Raw genomic sequence first — 21,461 nt, forward strand, 5'->3', positions numbered from 1 at the left:
GCCTGCTAACTTTTCTCTTATACAATACTTTATTCGTTTTTGTTTATATGCATAATTGTAACGCAACCATCGTTTACGTTTTCAATTTCATTTTGACATTTTGCTAGCATTTGGTAATGTATGCCAAAAGTGCATTCAGTTTTTAAAAAAAATTAGTCGGAAACATCAGTTGAAGAAAATACAAATTAATGTATACATACGCTCAATTTAAAAACATTATATACTAATTAAACTTACGCATAGAACTTGGTTATCAAACACAACAGAATTTATGGGGGGATAGGGTAAAGAATAAGTGCGTTTTCTAAACAACTCGGTAACCTTTAAGTGCAACTTGAAATTGATTTAGTGTTTGTCTGGTTTGTTTTGCATTTAAATTGATTGCTTACTATTTGGTTGAATCAAAAACTCGGTTTGATCAATATTACTTTCTTTAGATTGCGTTGTATTTGGAAATTTAACAATATGCGCTTAATTTGTTGTCTTTTATTTGCTTTTCATACATTAACAAGTAACATTTTTGTTGAAATTTATTTTTAGTTTCAATTAAAAACACAATAATTTATTTACCTTTGCAACACAATGATATTTTTGATATATACTAATTTTAATTAATTTCACAATATTTGTTTTGTTTGGGTTACAAAAACATAATATACAATTTTGTATTTAAGTTGCATGTGTATATATTTATATATTTAAATATTAGGCTAAAAATGTACGCAGAATACGCATAAAAAGAGTAAATCAAAATTTGAATTTGAATTTTGATTTGCTGTTCGACAAAAGTTGCATCACTAAAAATATGTAAATATGATTTACCTCTTCGATGGCATTATATGTGCCTCCATAAACTAACAAAAATATATATTTTTGTTATTGTAAGTACAGTGGAATGCATTAAAAAACAAAAGTTTCTTTAATACTTAACAAAGATATATTGCCAGTAGACGGATTGTGTTTGCTTGTGTTTTTTATAAATAAATTAAAAGAAATGAATACAATAAATAAATATGTTTTTGTTCGCATTTTAAGAGAATTTTCTCCCGAATTTGGTTAATCATACTTGCTGTGTAAAAATTAGAATTACGAAATTACAATTTGTGGTATTTTGTTTTCATTAACTATTGCTGCTCATACATATGTCGATCTTTTGCTGTCGCTTTTAAAAACCATGCTCTGCTTTCTATAACTAACACACACACATTTTACATTAGAGTTTATATATGCTTAGATATTATAGATTGATTCATTTGAAATATATACTCCTCATCGTTCTCCTCGCATTTCCTGGCTAGTTAAATTAAATTTGAAATGTCCTTTGTTAGTGTTAAACCTTTAAAAATTATATATTCATATTTGATGCACGTATTGTTAGCTTAAAAAGTTCTTGTTGCATTCTTGCGGGACCATTGTCCCTAAGTTTCGTGGTGAAAAGTCTTGCATTGAGTTATGAAATGGTTTTTCCTTTGCTTGCATAAAGTTTGCCTGGCTGCCTAGGTGCTTAAATAGTAAAGTAATCGTTTTGCTCTATGTCGTTTAGTGTAATACTTGCAACTTGTGACAGTTTTTATATAATAAATATACTTTGCTTATGAAAGTTGTGTCTGTTGTTGAGAGAGAGGATTATATAACTTGTATAGCTATGAAATTTTTTTCTTTTTCTTTTTTTGTTTTTTTTTTCGGGAATCATATTAATTTTCTTTTTGTTGCTCTGCTACTTGTTGTTGCTGTGTGGCTCATTGTTGTTTGTTGTTTTATCTAATTCGTTATTTTAATTAGTTCAATGGAAGGCAAAACATGTGCTGCAGTAGACTTTTATTATTATTTGCTTGCATTTGATTATTATGAATGTTATTGTTACCATTATGATGAAGTTGTTGTTGCTGCTGCTGCTGATGTTGCTGCTGCTGCTGCTGAAGTTGCTGCAGCTGCTGATGTTGCTGCTGTTGCTGTTGTGAGTATGCTGAATGGGGTAGATATTGCTGCTGTTGCTGGCGATAATGTTGCTGCTGGCTGGGATTGTTATTGCTGCCGACTGATCCGCCAGCTCCCGCAGCGCTGTTCAAATGCAGGAGACTCAAGTCATCAGCCACGGAATCGTAATCACTGGAATCCTCGCCGTAGAGCTGCAAGCACATAATTATCACTATAAAATAATGATTCCATTTGGGAATTCTTCACTTACCCGCATGTTATACGGATGTAAGTCGCACATTTCGTGGTGTCAGACGCAATCCTCCAGTGACATCAGCAAGGGGTTCACATACTCAAAGCCCTCGAACTCCGATTGATCGATATTATCAATGACATGACTGAGATTTAAAGAAATTCCACGTTAACAAACGATCTCAATAAATGGGAGCAAATCAAGAAGGAGGGTTAAATGCTTAGGGGGATCAGCTTAAGTCTTAACTTACTCATCATCCGGGGTCAACTGCACGGCCTCGCCGGTGAACTCGGGCGGGAAATTGGCCAGGTCGCGATCTGAGTCTAAGCGTGGCTTGAATGGTGGCGTGACCTGTTTGCGCTCAAGCTGCGTGATTTTTTGGGTGTGCATGAGGATAGTAGAAATCATAATCGATTAGGAAAAACTCCCAGCCAATGGGGCAAACATAAAACATATTTTCTCTTTTTCATGTCGGTGCGGCTTGAGCATGATTATGACGATGATAAAATTCAAAATTCAAGGTTTTTGATTGACACGTAAGAAGGGTTCAATGAATGGGCGGCTGTGTCGATAGGAACATGAGCATTACCTGCCATTAGTCTGGATGCTAAACTAAGACCACTTAGAGGTTTATCTCATGCAAGGAATACACCAAAGATACACTAACACAACTTGCCATCGTTTTTTTTTTTTTTTGATTTGGGGAACTCATTATGACTTACGGATCATCTGGCGTTAGCACAGCCGGCTCTTGGGTAAATTGTACATCAAAATTGCTGGTCACATAGGGATCGCCAGTGTCTAGGTTTGGTATATAAGGCGGTTGCACCTCCTTTTGTGCTATCTTTAACGCGCAATTGTTAACGTAATAATAGATAGATCATTAATGTCCAAGGTAATTACGAAATATGCTCAACAGTGATTGCCTGTGTTGAATCACTATCAGCAAAGCAAAGTAAATAGATGGAACTAGTAACTTTAGACCTGACCTATGTAGAAACAACCATTGGTATCAATATGAGTTAGGATTATTCTAACCTAGTTTTTTGATTTTGCCACACTTTTTATCAACATTTTGTTATCTAGTCACCCTGTCACATTATCATCATCATCACAAACAAGTGCACCAGGACACACAGAGTTAGGATAAGCGTCCCCGGACTCACCAATTCCCAATCCATGTTCTTGAAGAACGGATGGCTGACGATGTCCATGAAGGCGGACTCCCGATGGCAGCCCAAACGGTCAGCGGGATTCTTATTGAGGAAACCTTTCAACACAGAGGCGGCCCGAACGCTCAGCGAGCGGGGTATACGAATGGTCTTCTCCAGGATCACTTGGAACAGATAGTCCTCAGTGTTCTAGGGATATAGATCGCATATAGTTAAAGAAAACATATACATAATTAAGAGGGATGTAAATATCCAACCTGATCGGGATTCTCGGAGGCACCTGCCAGATCAAATGGACTGCGGCCAGCCAACATCTCGTAGAGCAGGACACCCAAAGCCCACCAATCCACGGAGAAGCCATAGTCCTCGCCCCTAAGGATCTCCGGGGCAATGTAGTTGGGTGTGCCGCAGAATGTGGATGTGGTGTCGCCCGAACGAATGCCCTCCTTGCACATGCCGTAGTCCGTGAGCTTGATGTGGCCCTCGTGGTCCAGCAAAACGTTGTCCAGCTTCAGATCGCGATAGATGATGCCCTTCTCGTGCAGGAAGTTCAGCGCCAAACTAATCTCGGCCGCATAGAAGCGGGCATGCTCCTCGGGCAGTCGCCGCTGCCGCTGCATGTGGTACATCAGATCGCCGCCGCGCACAAACTCGATGACGAAGAAGAGCCGCGAGGGCGTCTGGAAGCACGAGTGCAGCCCCACCAGGAACGGATGGTTCGAGGCCGTCTCGAACACATGCTTCTCCGTCTGCACCCAGTCGATGTCCTCGTCGTCGGTGACCAGCGCCTTCTTGATCACCTTCATGGCATAGATGCGCCGAGTGCGTCGCAGCTCCACCATCAGCACCTTGGCATAGCTGCCGCGTCCGATGACGCGTATCAACTCGAAGTCGTTCAGCGAGTACTGGCGCTGGGTGCCCGGCTCCAGTGGGTCCTCCGGCGGCGGTGGCGCCACAATGTGGGCATGGTCGTGCGACTCGCAGGCATCGGCACCGCCGCCCATCGCCTCATAGGGCAGCGGCGGCAGCGGCACCGGCATCGGATCGCTGGACTCCTCCGCCCGCTCCTTGACCAGCGGCTCCGGCTGGTCGGTGCAGTGCTTCTGCACCAGCTTATGGCACTTCTTGTGCACCAGCAGCTTGCACTGGATGCACTTGAAACCCTGACGGCCCAAGCCCCAGATTCGATCCTGGCAGTAGGCACAGAAAGCACGCTGAAAGGGGGAAGTATTTATATTAACAAGAGTTTATTGGGCTTCGGGATTTGATTGCCAACTCTTACCCGGTTGAAACGCTTGGCCTGGAAGATGTGTCCATTGACGCGATACAATTTGCGCCAGCGTCGAGCACCGCGTCGATAGATGCTGCCTGGATGGGAATATATTTTTAGAACAGGCATAACCAATAACTTAGCTAAGGGCCTCTTCTCATTAACCACCTAACCATACTGTCTACTATGGCACTTGTAAATCTCTCATTAACCACATTTAAATCAATAATATTCTACTGTCTACTATGTATCACTTGTTAAATCCTTATACAATAATAATAATTTAATAATTATTTTGCCTTATGGAGAGGCGAATGAATCACATTGTTTTTCACATCTACTGATTTGCAAATAAAGTCTTATCGATAGAACAGATTTTCAGTTGCTAATAAAATTTTAATGTTAACAGTTTTGTATGACTTATTAATGTTATTAAAATGATATTTTGCATAATCCTTAATTATGAAACTTACTTAAATAGTAAGTTATTTTAGTGTTAATTGAAGAATATACACTTTGCTGTTTGAAACACTTTGTGAATTATTAAAATGCATACTTTTAAAAACCGTCTACTGAAAATTGGCTAAATATGAGCGAAATTCAAAACTGGAACCGGGTCACTTGGGTCTCTTATGAATCAGAAAAGCCAATGAATCAATAACAAATAGTTATCTTTTAGTTAGCTTATTTATAATGCAAAGTTTACTGTTCATAAGGGTTCTTTTTAATGTTGTTTTAAAAAAAAAAAAAGGTCGAATAAGTAAAGAGCCCTAAAAACATCACACTTACGATCTTCGCCATCGCAGGACAATCCCGGCGCTTGAGGAACATTGGGGAATACTGAAAAGACAAAACCAAAGGCAGTTGATTAAATAATTTACACATGATTTTTATAAAATATAAGGTATAGAAATCATTAATTGTAGGGCATGCTTACGGCAGGCTAGTTTGCCCATTGGGTAAATCTTTTACCCTGCCGCAGGTCGGTCGCTTATCAATTTAATGAGATTTCGCTTGGCGATTCTTTACTTATAAACGGATTCTTGCCGAGCCACATGAAAGTGCCTGATTTTAGCCGTGGCCTGTTAACATGCCAGCACCCACTCCTCGACTGAGCCAATGCGATTGCCAAACACTGGCAGTATCTTATCTCGGTGCCACGCACCATATAGAGAAAATAAAGAGCGGGAGAGATACTAGTAAACAGCCGGAGAGATACAGATACGAAGATACATTTGGGGGGGTACAGCAGATACACTTCGCTCTTTTCCGAGTAATGGTAATTAAGCTTTTCCGGGAGACCAACAGACCAACAGACCAACAGACCAGCAGACCACCAGCCATCAATTGGGACCAATTGTTCGGCCATCAGATATGTGTATAGTCAGTCGCCAGCAACAACCGCTCATCGCTCATTCATAATTCAATTAAAGTGTCGCCCCGGGGAGCCTAGGGTTCAATAAATTCGCCTGTCCGTCTGCAAGGTTATAAAATTCTAATGGATTCGGATGCCACATATTGCCCCATGCCTTGCATTGACCTAGAATTTTCAGTTGTTTCTACATTCTCCACTATGTAATGTATATTGTGCCCCTCACCGGTTTTGCTTATCAATTGTGATAGGACCTACACAATTTGTTTGGACTGCGCTCTTGTTGTTGCTATTTGTGTTTTTGCTGCTTGTGTTTTTGCTATTTGTGTTTTTGCCGGTTTGTATTTTACGCCTCGTAAATGCCTTGCCTTGGGGAGATAAGGCGAGCAGAATTTATAAAGTGACTAGGGACACGGGGAACTTTGGCAAAACACAAAAGGCGCGATATGCATTATTAGTCATAAACGCGGGGGTGAGGAGGCTAAGCAGTCAGAAGGTCGTGGCGGAAGGAAAAGATTGCTGTTCGTTATCAGATTAAACGATTTTCATATCAAATCACTATTGATATTGTCATTTTTGGTCTTGAATTGCGATTAAAACCAAATTTATTTATAACTTTAAATAATTATTTCAGGATTTGTAATCTTTCATTTTCTTTAATACGTATGTTGTTTTAAACACATCAACTAGTATTGTTGCTTAAATGCATTAACCACAGATCCTAAATAAATAACCATATATCAAAGTTAGATTTATGAACTTTAGTTCCTAGAAAAACTGAAATTATAATTTATTACATTATTGATTTGTAATAAAACAAAACTTGTCCTTGGCTGGTAAAACGCAAGTTAAAGTTTTAGTAAGAAACCAGTTATGTTACAGTCTCTGAATTAAGTTTAAAATGCATAAAATGAGCATTTTGTTAAAGTTCAAGTAAGTGCAACCGTTTCTGATCTACATGGAATCCACACATTGATTAATTGGCAATTTAAATGAGACTCTTCACTAACACGATGCTCCGCCGGTCATAAAAGTGGCCGTTTGAGTGCTGTATATTTGGGCCGCCTCGCAGAAGCCACTCCAGATGATCATTGTGATGGGGTGTTTTGGGGGTTGGTGAGGGGTGTAAAGGGGTGTTTTGTCTGTCTTGAGTGTGTGGTCAGTTCAGAGGTCACCGGAGACCAGTTGAAACACTTGAGAAACGCTCTTGAAAACGCGCGAAGCGTCGTCACCGCGCGACTTTCAGCTACGAACTGAGACGGCGACTTCTCGCCCCAAGAAAAGCATAGGCAAAAAATAAAACAGAAATAACAAAAACAGAGAAAATCGAGAGCCAGAACCAAAAAGCACAACAAAAGAACAATAAAGCCAAGTGCCTCAAGTGGCCGATTGAATTGTCACCGCCGTACTCCGATTGGGAGCAAGTGAGAGCGCGACGAATGGCTTCGCCGATAAGATCGGGGCTGGCAGTTCCACAAAATTAAGTACAACGCATGCGGTGGAAAATCAATAATTTATTGCAAATAATAAATTTGGATAAGCCCTAATTTATGGCACTTAGTTCGCCATGTTTCAGATGGCCCTAAAAGTTTGAAAGCCATAAATTAGTTGGCTAAACGTATTAAAACCAGGGTTTTTTTTAAAGGGTTAGCTGTTTATAATAACTCAGAATTATTTTCATAGGAATGTCACGCCAATGTAAGCCTACAAATTTTATCTTTATTTTTTTTGCCGTCTAAATTCAACTTTAGATTTTTTAAGAACATAATATAGGCGGCTAAAAAATAGCTACATCTAAAATTGTTAGTCTTTAATTGGCTTGGTGATTAAAAACCACTTTAGTTGTCATAAACATTTTGAAATAAATCCATTCTAATCCAAAACTTAAAATACTTAATTTACAAACTTAAAAATAATATATATATTATAACACTAAAACTTATAAAACCTATGACATTGGAATATCGAAGTATATAACTAATGAGAACAGTATTAAAGTAAAATTAACACAAACTTAATTTTAACGGTACTTTTTTGTTTAAACAAATAATTCAGTAACTCATTTTATATTAAAATTAGTTAAGAAACATAAATATCTAAATTAGAACTACAGTCCTTTGTATTATTTTTGTCATTTCTCCCAAAGAGACACCATTTCCATTTACCTGTCGCATAGGCCGGTTCGATTTCCTCCTCCGATTGCAGCTGATGCTGCGACATCTGCTGCGAGGGCGGTGCCACGCCCATGGGCACAGTGGGTATGGGCACGGGAATAGGCAGCCGCTCGTAGTGGATGCACTCGTGGTGATACTGCTGATGGTGATGCCCGTGCCCGTTGTGAATGGTGCCCAGGACACTGCTCCTGCCACCGATGCTTCCGCCAGCAATGCTGCCACCGCCGCATCCGTTCAGGCCACTCCCGGCACTGCCACTGTGGTGACTGTGATGGTAGTCCATCAGCATGCCCGGCATGCCCACGGCCACCATGGTGCCCGGTGCTCCGACTCCTCCTCCTCCGCTGCTGCCACCGCCCGAATCGTCCGTCGTCGTGGTGTTCGTATTGTGACACCTGCTGGAGCACCTGCCCAGCGATCCACTGCCGGCGCTGTGGTGTCCCAGGCTGCCCATGTGCCCCGGATGGCCCATGACCAGCATGCCGCCCATGATGGAGCCGCCGCAGCCCTGACTGGAATCCGATCCGGAGTCGTGGCCCTGGCACACGGCACCCGCCGATCCCGGACGACTGAGGCTCGTGTGCGGTGGCGTCACCGAGGCCGTCGTCTGCATATAGTGATGCGTATAGGGATGCGGATGCGGCACATCATAGTCGCCCGTATCGATGTGACCCGCCGACATCATGCCAATGCTGCCCGTACTGCCTGTGCCCACGCCCACGCCCACTCCAACGCCACCTTGGAGGCAGCCCAGCGATCCGTGGGCACTGCCATGATGACTGTGACTGTGATGGCTGCCATGGTGACTGCCATGGGCACTGCCACTCCGGCTGTGCATCGAAACGCCACGGGTCAGCGTGTTGTTCGCCGACTGAATGGAACTGACCACCGCACCGCGGCACATGATGTCCGACAGCTGGTTGGCCTGAATGTCAAAGTACTTGGACTGGATTATGTTCGAAATCGGAATGGGATGAGAATAGAATGGATATAACCAGGTCAGTGATATAGGTAGGGCTTTTAACCTCAATTTTGGGTACGAACTCAGCTTGATTGTGGTTTAAAGATAAGGTACTACATGTATTTTTTAAAGTTATATCTTAAATTCTTCTCATCATTTAGAGGAAAAACAGCCCTAAGATCTTAAAAAACATATCGTAATAAATAGCAAGAAAACAGATGCAGCTAAATGATAAAAACTTAACTCAAACATCCTTACTATAATACTTCTTTTTAATGATTACAACTCTATTACAAATATATTGCAACAAAGACCAACTTATCAACTGGAGTATATAACATATATCATCATAGCAACTGCCGCCTTTGAGTAATCTGTTACATATGTGTAACCAATTGATAGCTCCACAAATGACAAATATGATTAAGTCATTGGAAAACAATTATTCAATGCAATTATTAGCATTTTAAAGACACCTTTTTATACTTCGATTAAGCAATATGAGTAGTTAAATGGGATTAAACTGGTAGATCTGTCTGAAAATGTATGAAATATCTGTTCTTTAAGATTTGCCTTAATTTAATAAAGGTTAACGAAAAGGTTTATAGTAACTTGTATAATATAAAAACACTTCTGCTTTTATCTAAAATAAAAATCGAAATAAATTAAATCAACCTTATCTCCTACTCAACATAAAGTTCACTGGCTTTTATCTAAAAGTGTAACCTTTATTGGAATGTAAGTGCCAATAATGATAAATGAAAAATCAATTGCCCAGTTTGTATATTAACTGGTGATGAAATGAACTTGAAACACAGGTTCGAGGGACTTCCTTCACCCCTTCAAGCTGAGTTCTTGATGAAAATGAAACCGAAAATGATCCGAATACCTGCGGACTATCCAGCTGATCGAGCGATTGTCTCCGTGCCGCATAATCCAAATGTGTCATCAGCTGCTGGGCAGCTGGGCAATTTTTATTGGAGTGCAGGTGCTGCTGCGATGACGTGAGCAGCGGCGGCGGTGGCGGTGTGATGGAACCGCAGGGAGATCCTGGACAAGGACTCGAGCAGCGGGATCGACAGGTGGGGCTGTAGCAGAGATTGCCACTGCCCTGCTGATTGGCCGATGGTGTGCTGGGGCACGTTTGCGATTGCTGTTGCTGCTGTGATTGCTGTTGATGCTGCTGCTGCTGGTGCTGCTGTTGCTGCTGCTGCTGCGGCAGGCAGGGCTGCTGCTCCTCCTCATCCTCCGGCTGCGCAATATTGACCGGAAGTGGGGCACATTGCGTCAAACGGCGCGGCGATCGTCCACGATCCACAGTCGTGGCGGACCAATAGCCCCAGGCCATGATGGATTACTTAGTTACAAATTTTTCACTTCGCGTCGCGGTAATTCAGTTTTCTAAGCTTTTGCTTTGTTTGAATTTGATCTCGTTTCACTTTTAATATTGTTTTAAAGTTCCTTTGCAATTGTCTTGTCTCTGCGATTAATTAACGGAGATTTGGATTAGCTCACGCACTCAAAAATAGAAGTGGCTTTACAAGTTGCACTTGCCCAGTGGGCAGAAACCACAAATTAAAAGTTGTACTTCAAAGAAGTGGATTAAATCGAGTTTTGGATTTCATTTGCCATTCAGCATGGGTTTGCTTTCAAGGTTGTTACAAACTAAAACTCTCAATAAAGTTCATTAAAATTTCATACTGTGTGTTGAATAAAAGCAAACCAGGTTTTTCTGCTTTTCAATCAAAAATCATATATGTATACTAATTAGATTTTTTCTATTTTTCTTTTTTTTTCTGTTTAACACAGGTAGGAGAAGAATTTCAGTTTATGGCACAATGCATTTTATTTTATTAGCTTTGCAAAGAATTGAACCAAAGTTTGGATTTATATTTTAAATATACATTAATCACTACACCATCGAACTATCTCATCAAGCTAAGCTTAAGCTTGAATCCTATTCTGTGACAGAAAGCCGAATTAATTTCACTGCAAAATACTTGATTTATTTTCTCTTCATGCCAGCGTTTCTTGACTAAGTACTTCCAATATTTCTACTTAGCATAGCACAGCTCCCCATTCACAAATGGAGCGTATAACAAATTGGATAAAATGGCGAGGAATATGGAATGTGGGGAAAGCAGAGAAAGTAAATCGCGAAGAAAAGCGGAACAAGGTCCCAGTTGCAATTACAGTTACATGGCACAGCGCAGCAAACTATGTAAAGCAAAGTTTCAAAGCCAAACGACAGGCGGTATCCCCTATATTCCGCCCACTTCGCTGATCTCGCAGTTTATAATGATTGATTAAAAGAAAAAAACTCAGACACACAAGGATGTGGCCGTGAGAAGGGCGTTGGGCGGTGGGTGCTGGACGATGGGCAATGGGCGTGGCCGGTTGCAGACGCCGCAGAAACCACACCTAAAAAAAATATATAAATTGTGTAATAATGAGAAAGGCAAGAGAGAAAGGAGCGGGGAAGACGAGAGAAATGCAAGCCGAACAGCTGACAACTCTGTCAGAGGACACGCACACACACACACACGCACGCCTGGAGAAATTGGTAACCCACACAGAGACATTGCTGCGACAATCACAAACAATTTAACCCAAGTCAAACGAGCGCACAAGTTGCTGCAAATTGACAAAGGCGTGAAAGGATGGAAAGAGCGAGCAAAAATTAGAGAGAAAGCGATAGAGAAAGAGGGAGCGAAAGCGGCGGAGAAAGCACGAGAAAATCGGAGAGCGAATCACTCGACGCGCGCAGGGAAATTCGCTCACAATCGCCCTTTTAAGTATGCAATCTTCTGTTGCCATTCCTCCATTTCTACTACAGTGCACACTCTTTATAGTTACCTTACTAAATCTCATTTTTTTTTCTAATACAGATTAAACAAATTTTCATTTTGTTTCAAACGTTTCAGTACGAAAATCTCTAAAGATTTAAAAGTAGGTTTGTTTAAAAAGTATTCTCTGTGTAACCTTAATTCGGACTTTTGTAAACTCCCTGACTGAATTTTTTTTCCAACTTAAAAATAATATTTAAAAGCCCCCGTCCTTTTAAATTTGTAATCTATTGACAAACGAAAAGGCGTTTATTTTTCGTTGTATCTCACTATGTTTTGAAACATTTAATCCAAACCTCATTAACTTTTACCTACCCTTATATGTTCACTGTTTTAAACGAGCACTGTATTCTACTTAAGCCCGAGCCCAAGCCAAACACCCACCCAGCCATGCAGTCAAGTGTAAATAGAAAAATTTCTTCAAGTGTATTGGTAGGTCACATCGCAATCGCTTGCTGTTTAGACAATTGAAATTAAGTACTCCACTTTCATGCATAATTCGCATGATTAACGAGGGTCGAAGTGGGTCGAAAAGGGGGTGGCGGCGAGGTCCTTAGGTGGACAGCATCCACTTGACACAAGAGCCTTGTCGTGACAAGGCAAGCAGATCCCTTTGTTTGGCACTCATTTTCTTCGGGTTTTTCTTTATTTTCTGTGCTATCTGCTGATGATGCAGTCTCTAGTGGCTGAGGGACGCTAAGGGCGGTAACAAAAAGGATCTGATGCACTTTCGAATTAAATTTAGCCAGGGTCCCTTACCACCCACCCAAAATCCCCTGGCTTCCCTCTTTCGCTGCCTGTATCCCTCAGCGTTTGCTAAATATAAACACTCCGCCGGCATTGTTTTCCCTGCAATTGGAGCATGAATATTGGTTGCCTGGTTGTTTGTCCAGGATGAAAACAGAGTATCCCAAACAACCCAATAGTCCAGCCACCCATAGCAAAACCCGTCTGCGCCCCCACTTCATTGAAGCCCCCGTTGTTGGCGAATCCAAAGTACTAAAATCCCCGTGCACTAAGCTAGATTAAAGCTGATTTGCAACCAAGAAAAATATTTAACTAGCTTTGAATACATGTTTTTTTTAAAAGCTTTCAAGATCATACAACAAGTCCCAATCGTTTGACTACATTTGTAAACATTTTATGCTAGTTTAATAAAAATTAAGACCAAGTGAAAATTTAACTTTCCTTAATTTAATTTAACAACTTTCATTTTTATATTTTTAATAAATACATTTTTTGTTGTTCTTCCATGACAAAATAAAAAAATCATTGCAATGACAAACGCAACAATTTGCATTTATAAAGACAAATGATAATAATTATTTGAATATTTGTTTATTTACATTTTGTATACTCTGATGAAAAATCATACACAGAGAAAACTTGGGAGAGTTCCAAACATTTTTTAAAGTCAAAAAACAATTTGTTCATTTATTAAAGGTTTACTTTTTAGTAATTTGTGCCTTGTTATACATCTAAAAGTCAACGAATTTTAGTGCATAATTTTCTCTGTGTAGTTAAACTTGCATAGAAATCTCAAATAAATGGACTAAATTAAATATATTTATAAATTATCTCAATATACGATCTCACAAAGAACCAAAAAGTTTATTGATTTAATATAACACAAGGCTATTGTTTTTTATTTACTACCCTACTTAGGAACGGAACAGCCTAAATAAGCACAGCTTTTTACATCAGAAAACCATCAAATTTTGATATTTAGCCCGTCACGCCCCGAGTTATTGACCATTCAAGCGCCCCAATCATCCGCCCCCTTTATCTTTGGCAAACAAGCGTGGGGAGTCGTGTTTCTTGCGATACTCGTACAATAACGATAAACATAAGAAGGCGATGTTCGCCAGTAGGACGGCGAAACCATCTTCAGGCCACCGGGGATGCAAGCCCGGCCAAGAAGCATCAATAGTTAAACATCAATTTGGCTTTTCCAGTGACGTCAAGCGAGGCCAGCTCACCTGCCACCCGGCTAAACCACTGACAGTTATAAAATTTCACACAGCATAACAAAGAGAAAAGCGGCAAGATGGGAAATGCCATAAAGTTGGCACTCAGAGAACGAATGCAAAACGTTAAAGTTTACTATGCAACTAATACCGCTTCATATTAAAAAATGCAACTTTAATTTTCATCGATATTAAAAAGTACGTTTTGAAACATTTTGAGACTAAGCATCTTTTTGAAATTATGTAGATTTACAAACAACCACTAGCTAATGCAAAACATAAAAAAATATGTTTTAAATGTTTTAGCTGAACCAAAACTTTAGATATGCTAAGTTAAAAACAGAGTGATGATAGAAAAAATATTTTTTGATTACAAATTTAGTTTTATAACTAACTTAATTAAATTATCACATGTGAATAAAAACATTTGAAGCTCATATCTGCCAAACTTTTTCTCAGTGCAAAGGCGATATGGAATAAGCATGCAAAATGAGGCAGCCAAACGGACGTCATGTGCATATTCAATTCAGGGCCTACCAACCATCCTGCCATCCTGCCATCTCGGCTTCATCGCTAACCCCGCACAACCCCTCAACCGACCCCAAAAAGGGCATTCTTGTTTGCTAAACTAACAATAATTTCATTAAGCCCAATGGCATCATTAAAATTTGCCCCAACAATCATAATGGGCCAGCCAGCAAGCGTACTGAGAATCGAATCATCTCTTAGCGGCTTCAGAAGGAACCTAAAAACAAAAAAAAAAACGCAGAACAGAAACAAAACTCCAGGGTAAAAAAGTGGAAATTTTCTGATTTAACTTTGGCGTAGGCGGCCCACACACCTGGTACAAGTGAAAGCCTTCGGGCCAAAAAGAAACGAACAAGTTTAAATGGCAGGGCGACAGCTTGGCCAGCAAAACGCTTTCCACAAAGACTAAAAGGAAATTGTTTCGCCCTGCAGCTTCTTCCTAGCCCACTGACTCAAATATACATATATACTATACATATATGTTATATATGCATATGTAATGGATCCATCTCGGGTATATAGTATAGGTTGGTTTGGGCCAAGTTTTTGGGAAACCAGACGGTCGCAGAAGTGCAAGCAGTGCTTGATGAAGTGCAAATGCCTGGGGTCAAGTTTAGGGTGGGGATTCTCGCACACAACCACATACTCACACACACAGCTTCATCTCGCCGCCCGTGTGTGTGTGAGTGTGTGGTTTTGTTTGCCATTGTCTGGCACACAGCAGCCAAAAAATCGTAATAACAAAAAAAAAAATCGTAATGCAGGAAAAAATGTAAGGGAAAAGGACCAAATATGGAAATCAATTCTTCGATTTTATCAGGACTTTTTAAATCACGACATATTCTAAAATTTGTATAAGTTTTCGTTTGTTTCCTTTTTTAAAAGACATTCAATGCAATTTAAGAAACTGAAAAAAAAAACATTGCTAATACTGGATTTCTTATGATTAAAAGGATAATCTCAATTTGTATTATATACAATATTCATATTAAAGTTCTACATAAAAGCATATGGCCCTACACTTAAATCATATTGATCTAGAAACTTGAAAAAATTTAATTTTTTGATGAAAAAACAGAAAAGGATATGCTCCTACATTAAAAACATATTGCTCTAGAAATCTAATAAATCTAATCTCAAATCTTTTTATTAAAAATCAACAAAAGGACTGATTTCCTAATAGCGAAATGTATTGATTTAGCGAATGACGGTCATAAACTCAAGTCACCGTTGGAGCCCCTAAAACGGTTCACATCTTTAAGGTTACACACTTATAAAGTTTGTTCTTCATTAGCAGCCCCAAAACTTTCAGTCAAGAAACAGTCATAAATTTATGTTAATCATTCACGTCCTTAGCCTTTTTGGCTGTCTTTTTTCACCCCGTTGTGTTCAAGGAAAATTGTATGGCAACTAATCAGAATTGTACGACAACTTCGGCAAAACAGTCAAAAAGTATTGCCCAGGGGAAATTGATTTTTTTTCCGTGAGATTTTCGGGTCTTGCCGAGGAGAACGAACAAAATGCTTAAGAAAATAATTATATGGAATTATGTTGTTCACTGATTAGTACTTTTTTTTCCAACTTCCAACTTGGGTTTTTTTTCTATTTTCTTTTGTCAATTCACACCGCAGAAACTCGTTATGCCGTTAGCTGTGCAAATCCATGTATATTTGTATATATATATATATATATATATAATTATGTATTTGTTTGTGGAGCCCGGAGTGTTGTATCTTTTATATCGAAATCCGCACGGCACTTCCTCACAGGCGAGCGGCCAACGCGCGAGTGAAATGCCGATGCAGAGAAGTATGCTAGGGAAATTTTCCAGGGAGAAAGTAGCAGAGAGCAGTGGGAGAGAGCATGACTACTTCAATGTCAGGTGACGCACACTGCTGCTCCATAAGTCCTATAGGGAATATGTCCTTTATGTTTGAGGAGAGAAGGCAAATAAAAGCCGCAGACCGGCGCTTTAAGCATTGCCATCTCGGATGAAATGGATGGCAATACCTTTCTTTTCGGCTCAGCTGTTTTTTGTGGCAACTGGGGAAATGCTCTCTTTCTCTCTGCCTCTTCTCCTTGCCATAGCTATCTCGCTCTCGGGTAATGGCATCTTGTGTATCGACCTTATGGGCCCACAAAATAAAGTTTTTCGGACCTGGACAAAAGTTTTTATGTGTGTACGTGTGTGTCCTGGACAGAGTTGCCATATTGCAGGCGCATAAATTATAGTGGTAGCTTTCAGAATCTAGACTTTTTGTTTTGTTTTGTTCTAGGGGAGAGTAGAGGTTTTTGGTGGCCGGAGATGACGCCGGAAGGTAAACCAAAATCCTACAAATGCACACACATGTACCAAATTCGAGGAAAAAGTTTAAAAAAAATAAAAAGAAAAAAACAAAAACAAGAAAAACAACAACAGAGAAGTCAAAACAAGGACTAGTAAAAAATGCAAAACACGCATACCAACAGCCATTTACTAATCAACAGAGCAACAATAAGCACACAAACAGAAAACATGTACGGAATACAAACACACACACAGACAGACAGGACATCCTAACATATGCAAGAGTGCGTGTAACGGTAACGTAATACCTTGACAATGTCCCTCTCTCTTACACACATACATACACTCGCAGGGACATACGCACACAGAATGCTTTTAATACATTTTAAGCCGCATTTTTTCACACGTGGCCACATAACAAAAAAAAACAAGAACATGACAAGACCGAGGCTCCCGACGAAAAAATAACCTGGCCCTTAGTTTTCAAAAAGCATTGCATACTTTCTGGCTACTGAATAGGAAAGAAGCCAAATAAATCGCTTATGAAACCATAACATCTATTCTACCAATATGAAGTTTGTGTTGTGATTTGTTAAATCAAGTTTGAGTTTTGACACATTTAAAAATAAGTGTCCACATGTTTTCAAATAAAAATTTTAAAAATATTTTGTATTTTAAATATTAATATCATATTTTTAGAAAGCTTAAAAATTAATATCAGTTCTGTAGATGTTTCTATATCACCCCCGAGAATAGCCCTTTAAAAGTACACGGTAATAGCAACAACTAACATGTTGTCCCTACACACTTTGCTTTTTTTCCTCATATGGAGATATGTATGAGAGGGTGCTATAGCCACAAAATATCAGGAAGCTTGGTCCCCAGCACAAAAACAAAGCCGCATAAAAAGGGAAGCGGAAACTGTAACACCTTCTCCATCAAACCCCCTCTCCTCGAGCAACTTTGTTTGGTGCGACTGGCAGTTATCATATCTGCTAGGCCGTTAGTTGCATTTTTTCTTGTTTTTCAGAGCCATGTTCGGAAAAACCAAATGACCACAGGTATGGAATGACCAAGGATAATGCGGATAACTTGGTAAATGTAAGTGGGTTCTGGCTTTTTGCGAAACTCACATAAAGGCAAACTCACATAAGTAGCAAATGGTTTAAGCAAATCTTAACATATTGTGAAATCAAAGATATTAAGTTGATCATACTGCTTTAATTTGTTTTATTAGTTAAAGACTTAAGTAGGTTAAATCTGAAATTCCTAAAGTTTTTTCAATTTAATTCTTTTAAAACCTATTAGACAGATTTGCTTGCTCAAGGCAACAATGTTGTCCAAAAATTTCTACTAACTTATAGGGTATTCCATGTTCATTATGTTTCGTACCCTTAGGTTCATTTTTTTTTAGTAATTTACGGAGCGAAAGGGTTTTGTGTTTGTCATTTGCCCAACCAAAGTGGTAAGCAAAACCTTTTTGTTGTTGTGGTAAGCATAATTAAGCACAACACTCGCATGAGATCGCCAAAAAACGCACAACATGAAAATTGAAATTCCAAAAAAAGCTGGCGAAAACTTAAACCCACACGAAGCAAACAATTTAATTATAATGAATTATAAATGGGCCCGGCGAGCCAAGATCCAAGCGGAATTTATATGCAAATAAGTAGGAGGCAGGGAACAAAAAAAATGTAGAAGAACGCTGCCTGCCTAAGGCAATTGCCATAAGACAGGGGCTTCTCGAGCATGTGAGTGTATGTACGGGTTAATTAATATTTTATGTTATTAACTCGAGTGGATGCTGCTGCCTCGAGATGCCGGAAAAGCTGAAAAGCAGCCGGGAAACTCACGAGGAAAACGAGGAAAACTCAAGTTTATTGAACTAATAAGACTCGCTGCGCTCACACAATGTTTAATCAGGCCTAAATGTTTATGGGCTTGGTTAAATATTGGAAGCTAAGACGAGATGTGTAGCTCATGGGCAAATTAATTGGCCACTGCCTACTTTGCGGCAGCAGCAAAAAACATTTAAAAACTTGAAGAAATTTAAGTAAAATTTAAAAGTTGCCTCCCCAATGTTTAGTATAAAAAATGCAGATAATGTACCTTTAGATAGATAACTAATACTATCAGTTGAGCTTAACGATATAGCATACCAAAACCACATCGATAAGAATCTGACCCTTTTAGATAAGCGAATTTACTTGTGTTAAACAATTTAGGAAATGCGCTTGTAAAAGCCTTTTTACATTAAAATAATTATGTTCCACAAAATATAACCTTACATTCAATATTACAAATTTGTCAAGGAATTTCGCAAGTACTATAATATTTCTCGAATTTTAAAACAAGTTAAATCTAAACTATTTAACACGAAGAATATACATTTTTTGTAAGTGCGAATAATTGTAATGCTGCAGTTTTTCTGATTCTTTTCAAACCCGGAAAGCTATTTTCAAATTGGAAACGTTCTTAAGGAAACAAAAGAAGAACAAACTCACCATGAATGACTAATTGGGAATCATAGTTCATTTCGTAAAGTCGTATGGCCTCGTCCAGTTCCATTTTCGTTGATATGGTGCAGGGATCGTTCTCCTCATCTACCCATTTTATGGTAAAGGGCTGCAATAATTCAAATTTCATATAAAACTGATAACATTTAAATTATTAAAGGTATTGTTACCTGATCCAGGGGAAACCGGCAGATGTTGCGGATCTCGTAGCATAACTCTTCATACGAGATATTCTTGTTGACGGTGGTAATGATGATCTGGCCGTTATAGGCAGTCTTAACCGTAATGCTATTGGGTGTATTGGCCATGTTCATGCTGGCGCTATTCAAGCTGGCGCTGCTGCCGTCGTTTAGAATTTGCGAGGGCATTTTCTGCATTTGCTAGCTGGCTTAAATGGTTTGATAATACGTAACACAGAAAGACACACAAATTGATAACAGAAAACTGCAAAAATAAGAAGAGATAAAAGTTAAAGATAAAGCGGATAACAGTTAAAACTATAATATAGTAACTGTTATACAAAGACTTATCCATAAAAATATGAAAAAACGTACAAAAATCTTGGACATAAAAATTATAAAAAAAAAAAAATTTAAAATATGCATTTAACAGAATGTATAAAAATGCTGTTTTAGAAGATTATAATGGAGTCAAATAATTTATTAAGGACGAGATTGACTATTTAGGTGAAAAATTAATTAACTTGAATTCTAAGTTGTTGTTCGATTGCATGAGTATCTCATATCTCAAAGTTCACCATAAGTAAGTGAAATAGAAAGAAGTTCAAGAATTTCAATCTTACTACTACCGCTCTCTCTCGTTATCTTTCTCTTTGAAAACCGATTTGAAATCCCGCCCAAAACGAAATGTGAACTTTGACATTTGTGGCACGCGCACAAACACAAACAAAATCAAACTGCATGCCACAGGTTGTTGGTTTTCTTATTGTTGTTGCTGCAGTAAATGCAGAGACAAACATAAAAGAAAAATACAAAACAAACGCGAATGAATCATGCGCAACGCCCACAAGACAATAGAAGAAAAGTAAATGGAATTAGCAAGCCAAAACGGTTGTGCAAATTAGTTTATTTTTACTCCTATCCTCTCTATTTGTTGCCCCCTTTTACTTAAGTTTTTGAGAGTAATTAATGCGGTACATTGACCAAGGTAACTGTTAAAAGTACCCACTTGGCAACAACAACAGTGCAACAAATGAGCGAATGAGAGAGCGGGGGGCACAAAGAGAGAGCGGTAGCGTCGACAACCTGTTTTTGCTCATTAGCATTTTTCAATTAAGACGCCGCTTTTTTAACATTAACACTTGCAACTAAAAACTTAAGCTTAAGCCCTTGACTCACACTATTTTCTTGAGTTTGTTTAACCACAAAAATAAGCACAGAACGCCGCACAAAAACACTGAGTGAACAAATCATACAACACAAAACATTTAAATTAAAGCCAATCAGTGTGCCACATACATTTTAATAAAATCACTGACACTCGCACTCTTTTAATCAATTGTTATGGCTTAAACAAATTAAAACTAACATTGCTGTTCCTCCGTTTACTTTGCTTTTTTGGAAGGAGAGCACAAAGCGGAGAGCAAAAGCAAAAAGAGTGTTGCAAATCGCACAGATTTCGGTGTTCAGGAACACTGTTTGAGTCTGTAGTGTAAAGATTAAGTGGTATTTTGATGTTTATGCGTTCATACTAATTTCAGGGCCTGGAAAAACATTTTCGCCGTTAAAAACTGATATTTTTCAAATTTAAAACTGTTATCTTTTGTATATTTTTTCTGTCCAACAAAACAAAACTAATCATTTTCAGAAGTTATAAACTGAATTATAAAGTATTATTTAGAAATAATACACATGATAGAATTATATGAATACATGCCTCATGCTGGTATGATTAGAAAATTCTTGTAGAACAACCATATTTTCTTTCACCAGTAATCGGTTGATTTCAGAACAAGTTGAGTTTTTAATTTTTTTCACATGATACTCTTAAACCTATTGAAAAATATTTTTTAATCATTTTCAATCTGAATAGCTGAAAACGTTTTATATTTAGTAATATTGCTTAATCGCTGAATAGCGATTCTGCTCAAGCAGAATAAGAAGTAAAGAACAAGAACAGGCATGAAAATAGGTAAAAAAAAACGTTAAATAAATAAAAAAAAACTTTAAATAAATTGG

General features: G+C 38.7%; 1 protein-coding gene across 11 annotated transcripts; it reads right to left on the bottom strand.

Moving 5' to 3' along the window:
* Nucleotides 1–10: 10 nt before the first annotated feature.
* Nucleotides 11–20,879, bottom strand: LOC128254404 (atypical protein kinase C). 11 transcript variants are annotated; one of them, XR_008267546.1, is made up of 11 exons: nt 16,030–16,110; nt 10,009–10,599; nt 8,150–9,104; nt 5,402–5,452; nt 4,625–4,710; nt 3,600–4,556; nt 3,337–3,531; nt 2,421–2,536; nt 2,189–2,315; nt 1,865–2,129; nt 11–1,805 (listed from the first exon to the last, which is right to left on the bottom strand). XR_008267546.1 is itself a non-coding variant. In XM_052983495.1 (10 exons), exons 2-9 carry the CDS (start codon nt 19,638–19,640, stop codon nt 2,228–2,230), a joined length of 1,821 nt encoding a protein of 606 aa, XP_052839455.1. In that variant the 5' UTR covers nt 19,641–19,707; nt 20,742–20,879; the 3' UTR covers nt 11–2,129; nt 2,189–2,227. The 11 variants fall into 11 exon arrangements, 10 of the variants coding, with proteins under 10 accessions (XP_052839455.1, XP_052839454.1, XP_052839456.1 ...); XM_052983495.1 differs by lacking the exons at nt 8,150–9,104; nt 10,009–10,599; nt 16,030–16,110 and adding exons at nt 19,252–19,372; nt 19,434–19,707; nt 20,742–20,879 and having other exon boundaries at nt 11–2,129; XM_052983494.1 differs by lacking the exons at nt 8,150–9,104; nt 10,009–10,599; nt 16,030–16,110 and adding exons at nt 19,252–19,372; nt 19,434–19,707; nt 20,622–20,872 and having other exon boundaries at nt 11–2,129.
* Nucleotides 20,880–21,461: the final 582 nt, after the last annotated feature.

Source organism: Drosophila gunungcola (assembly GCF_025200985.1).
Source record: "Drosophila gunungcola strain Sukarami chromosome 2R unlocalized genomic scaffold, Dgunungcola_SK_2 000004F, whole genome shotgun sequence".
NCBI lineage: Eukaryota > Metazoa > Arthropoda > Insecta > Diptera > Drosophilidae > Drosophila > Drosophila gunungcola.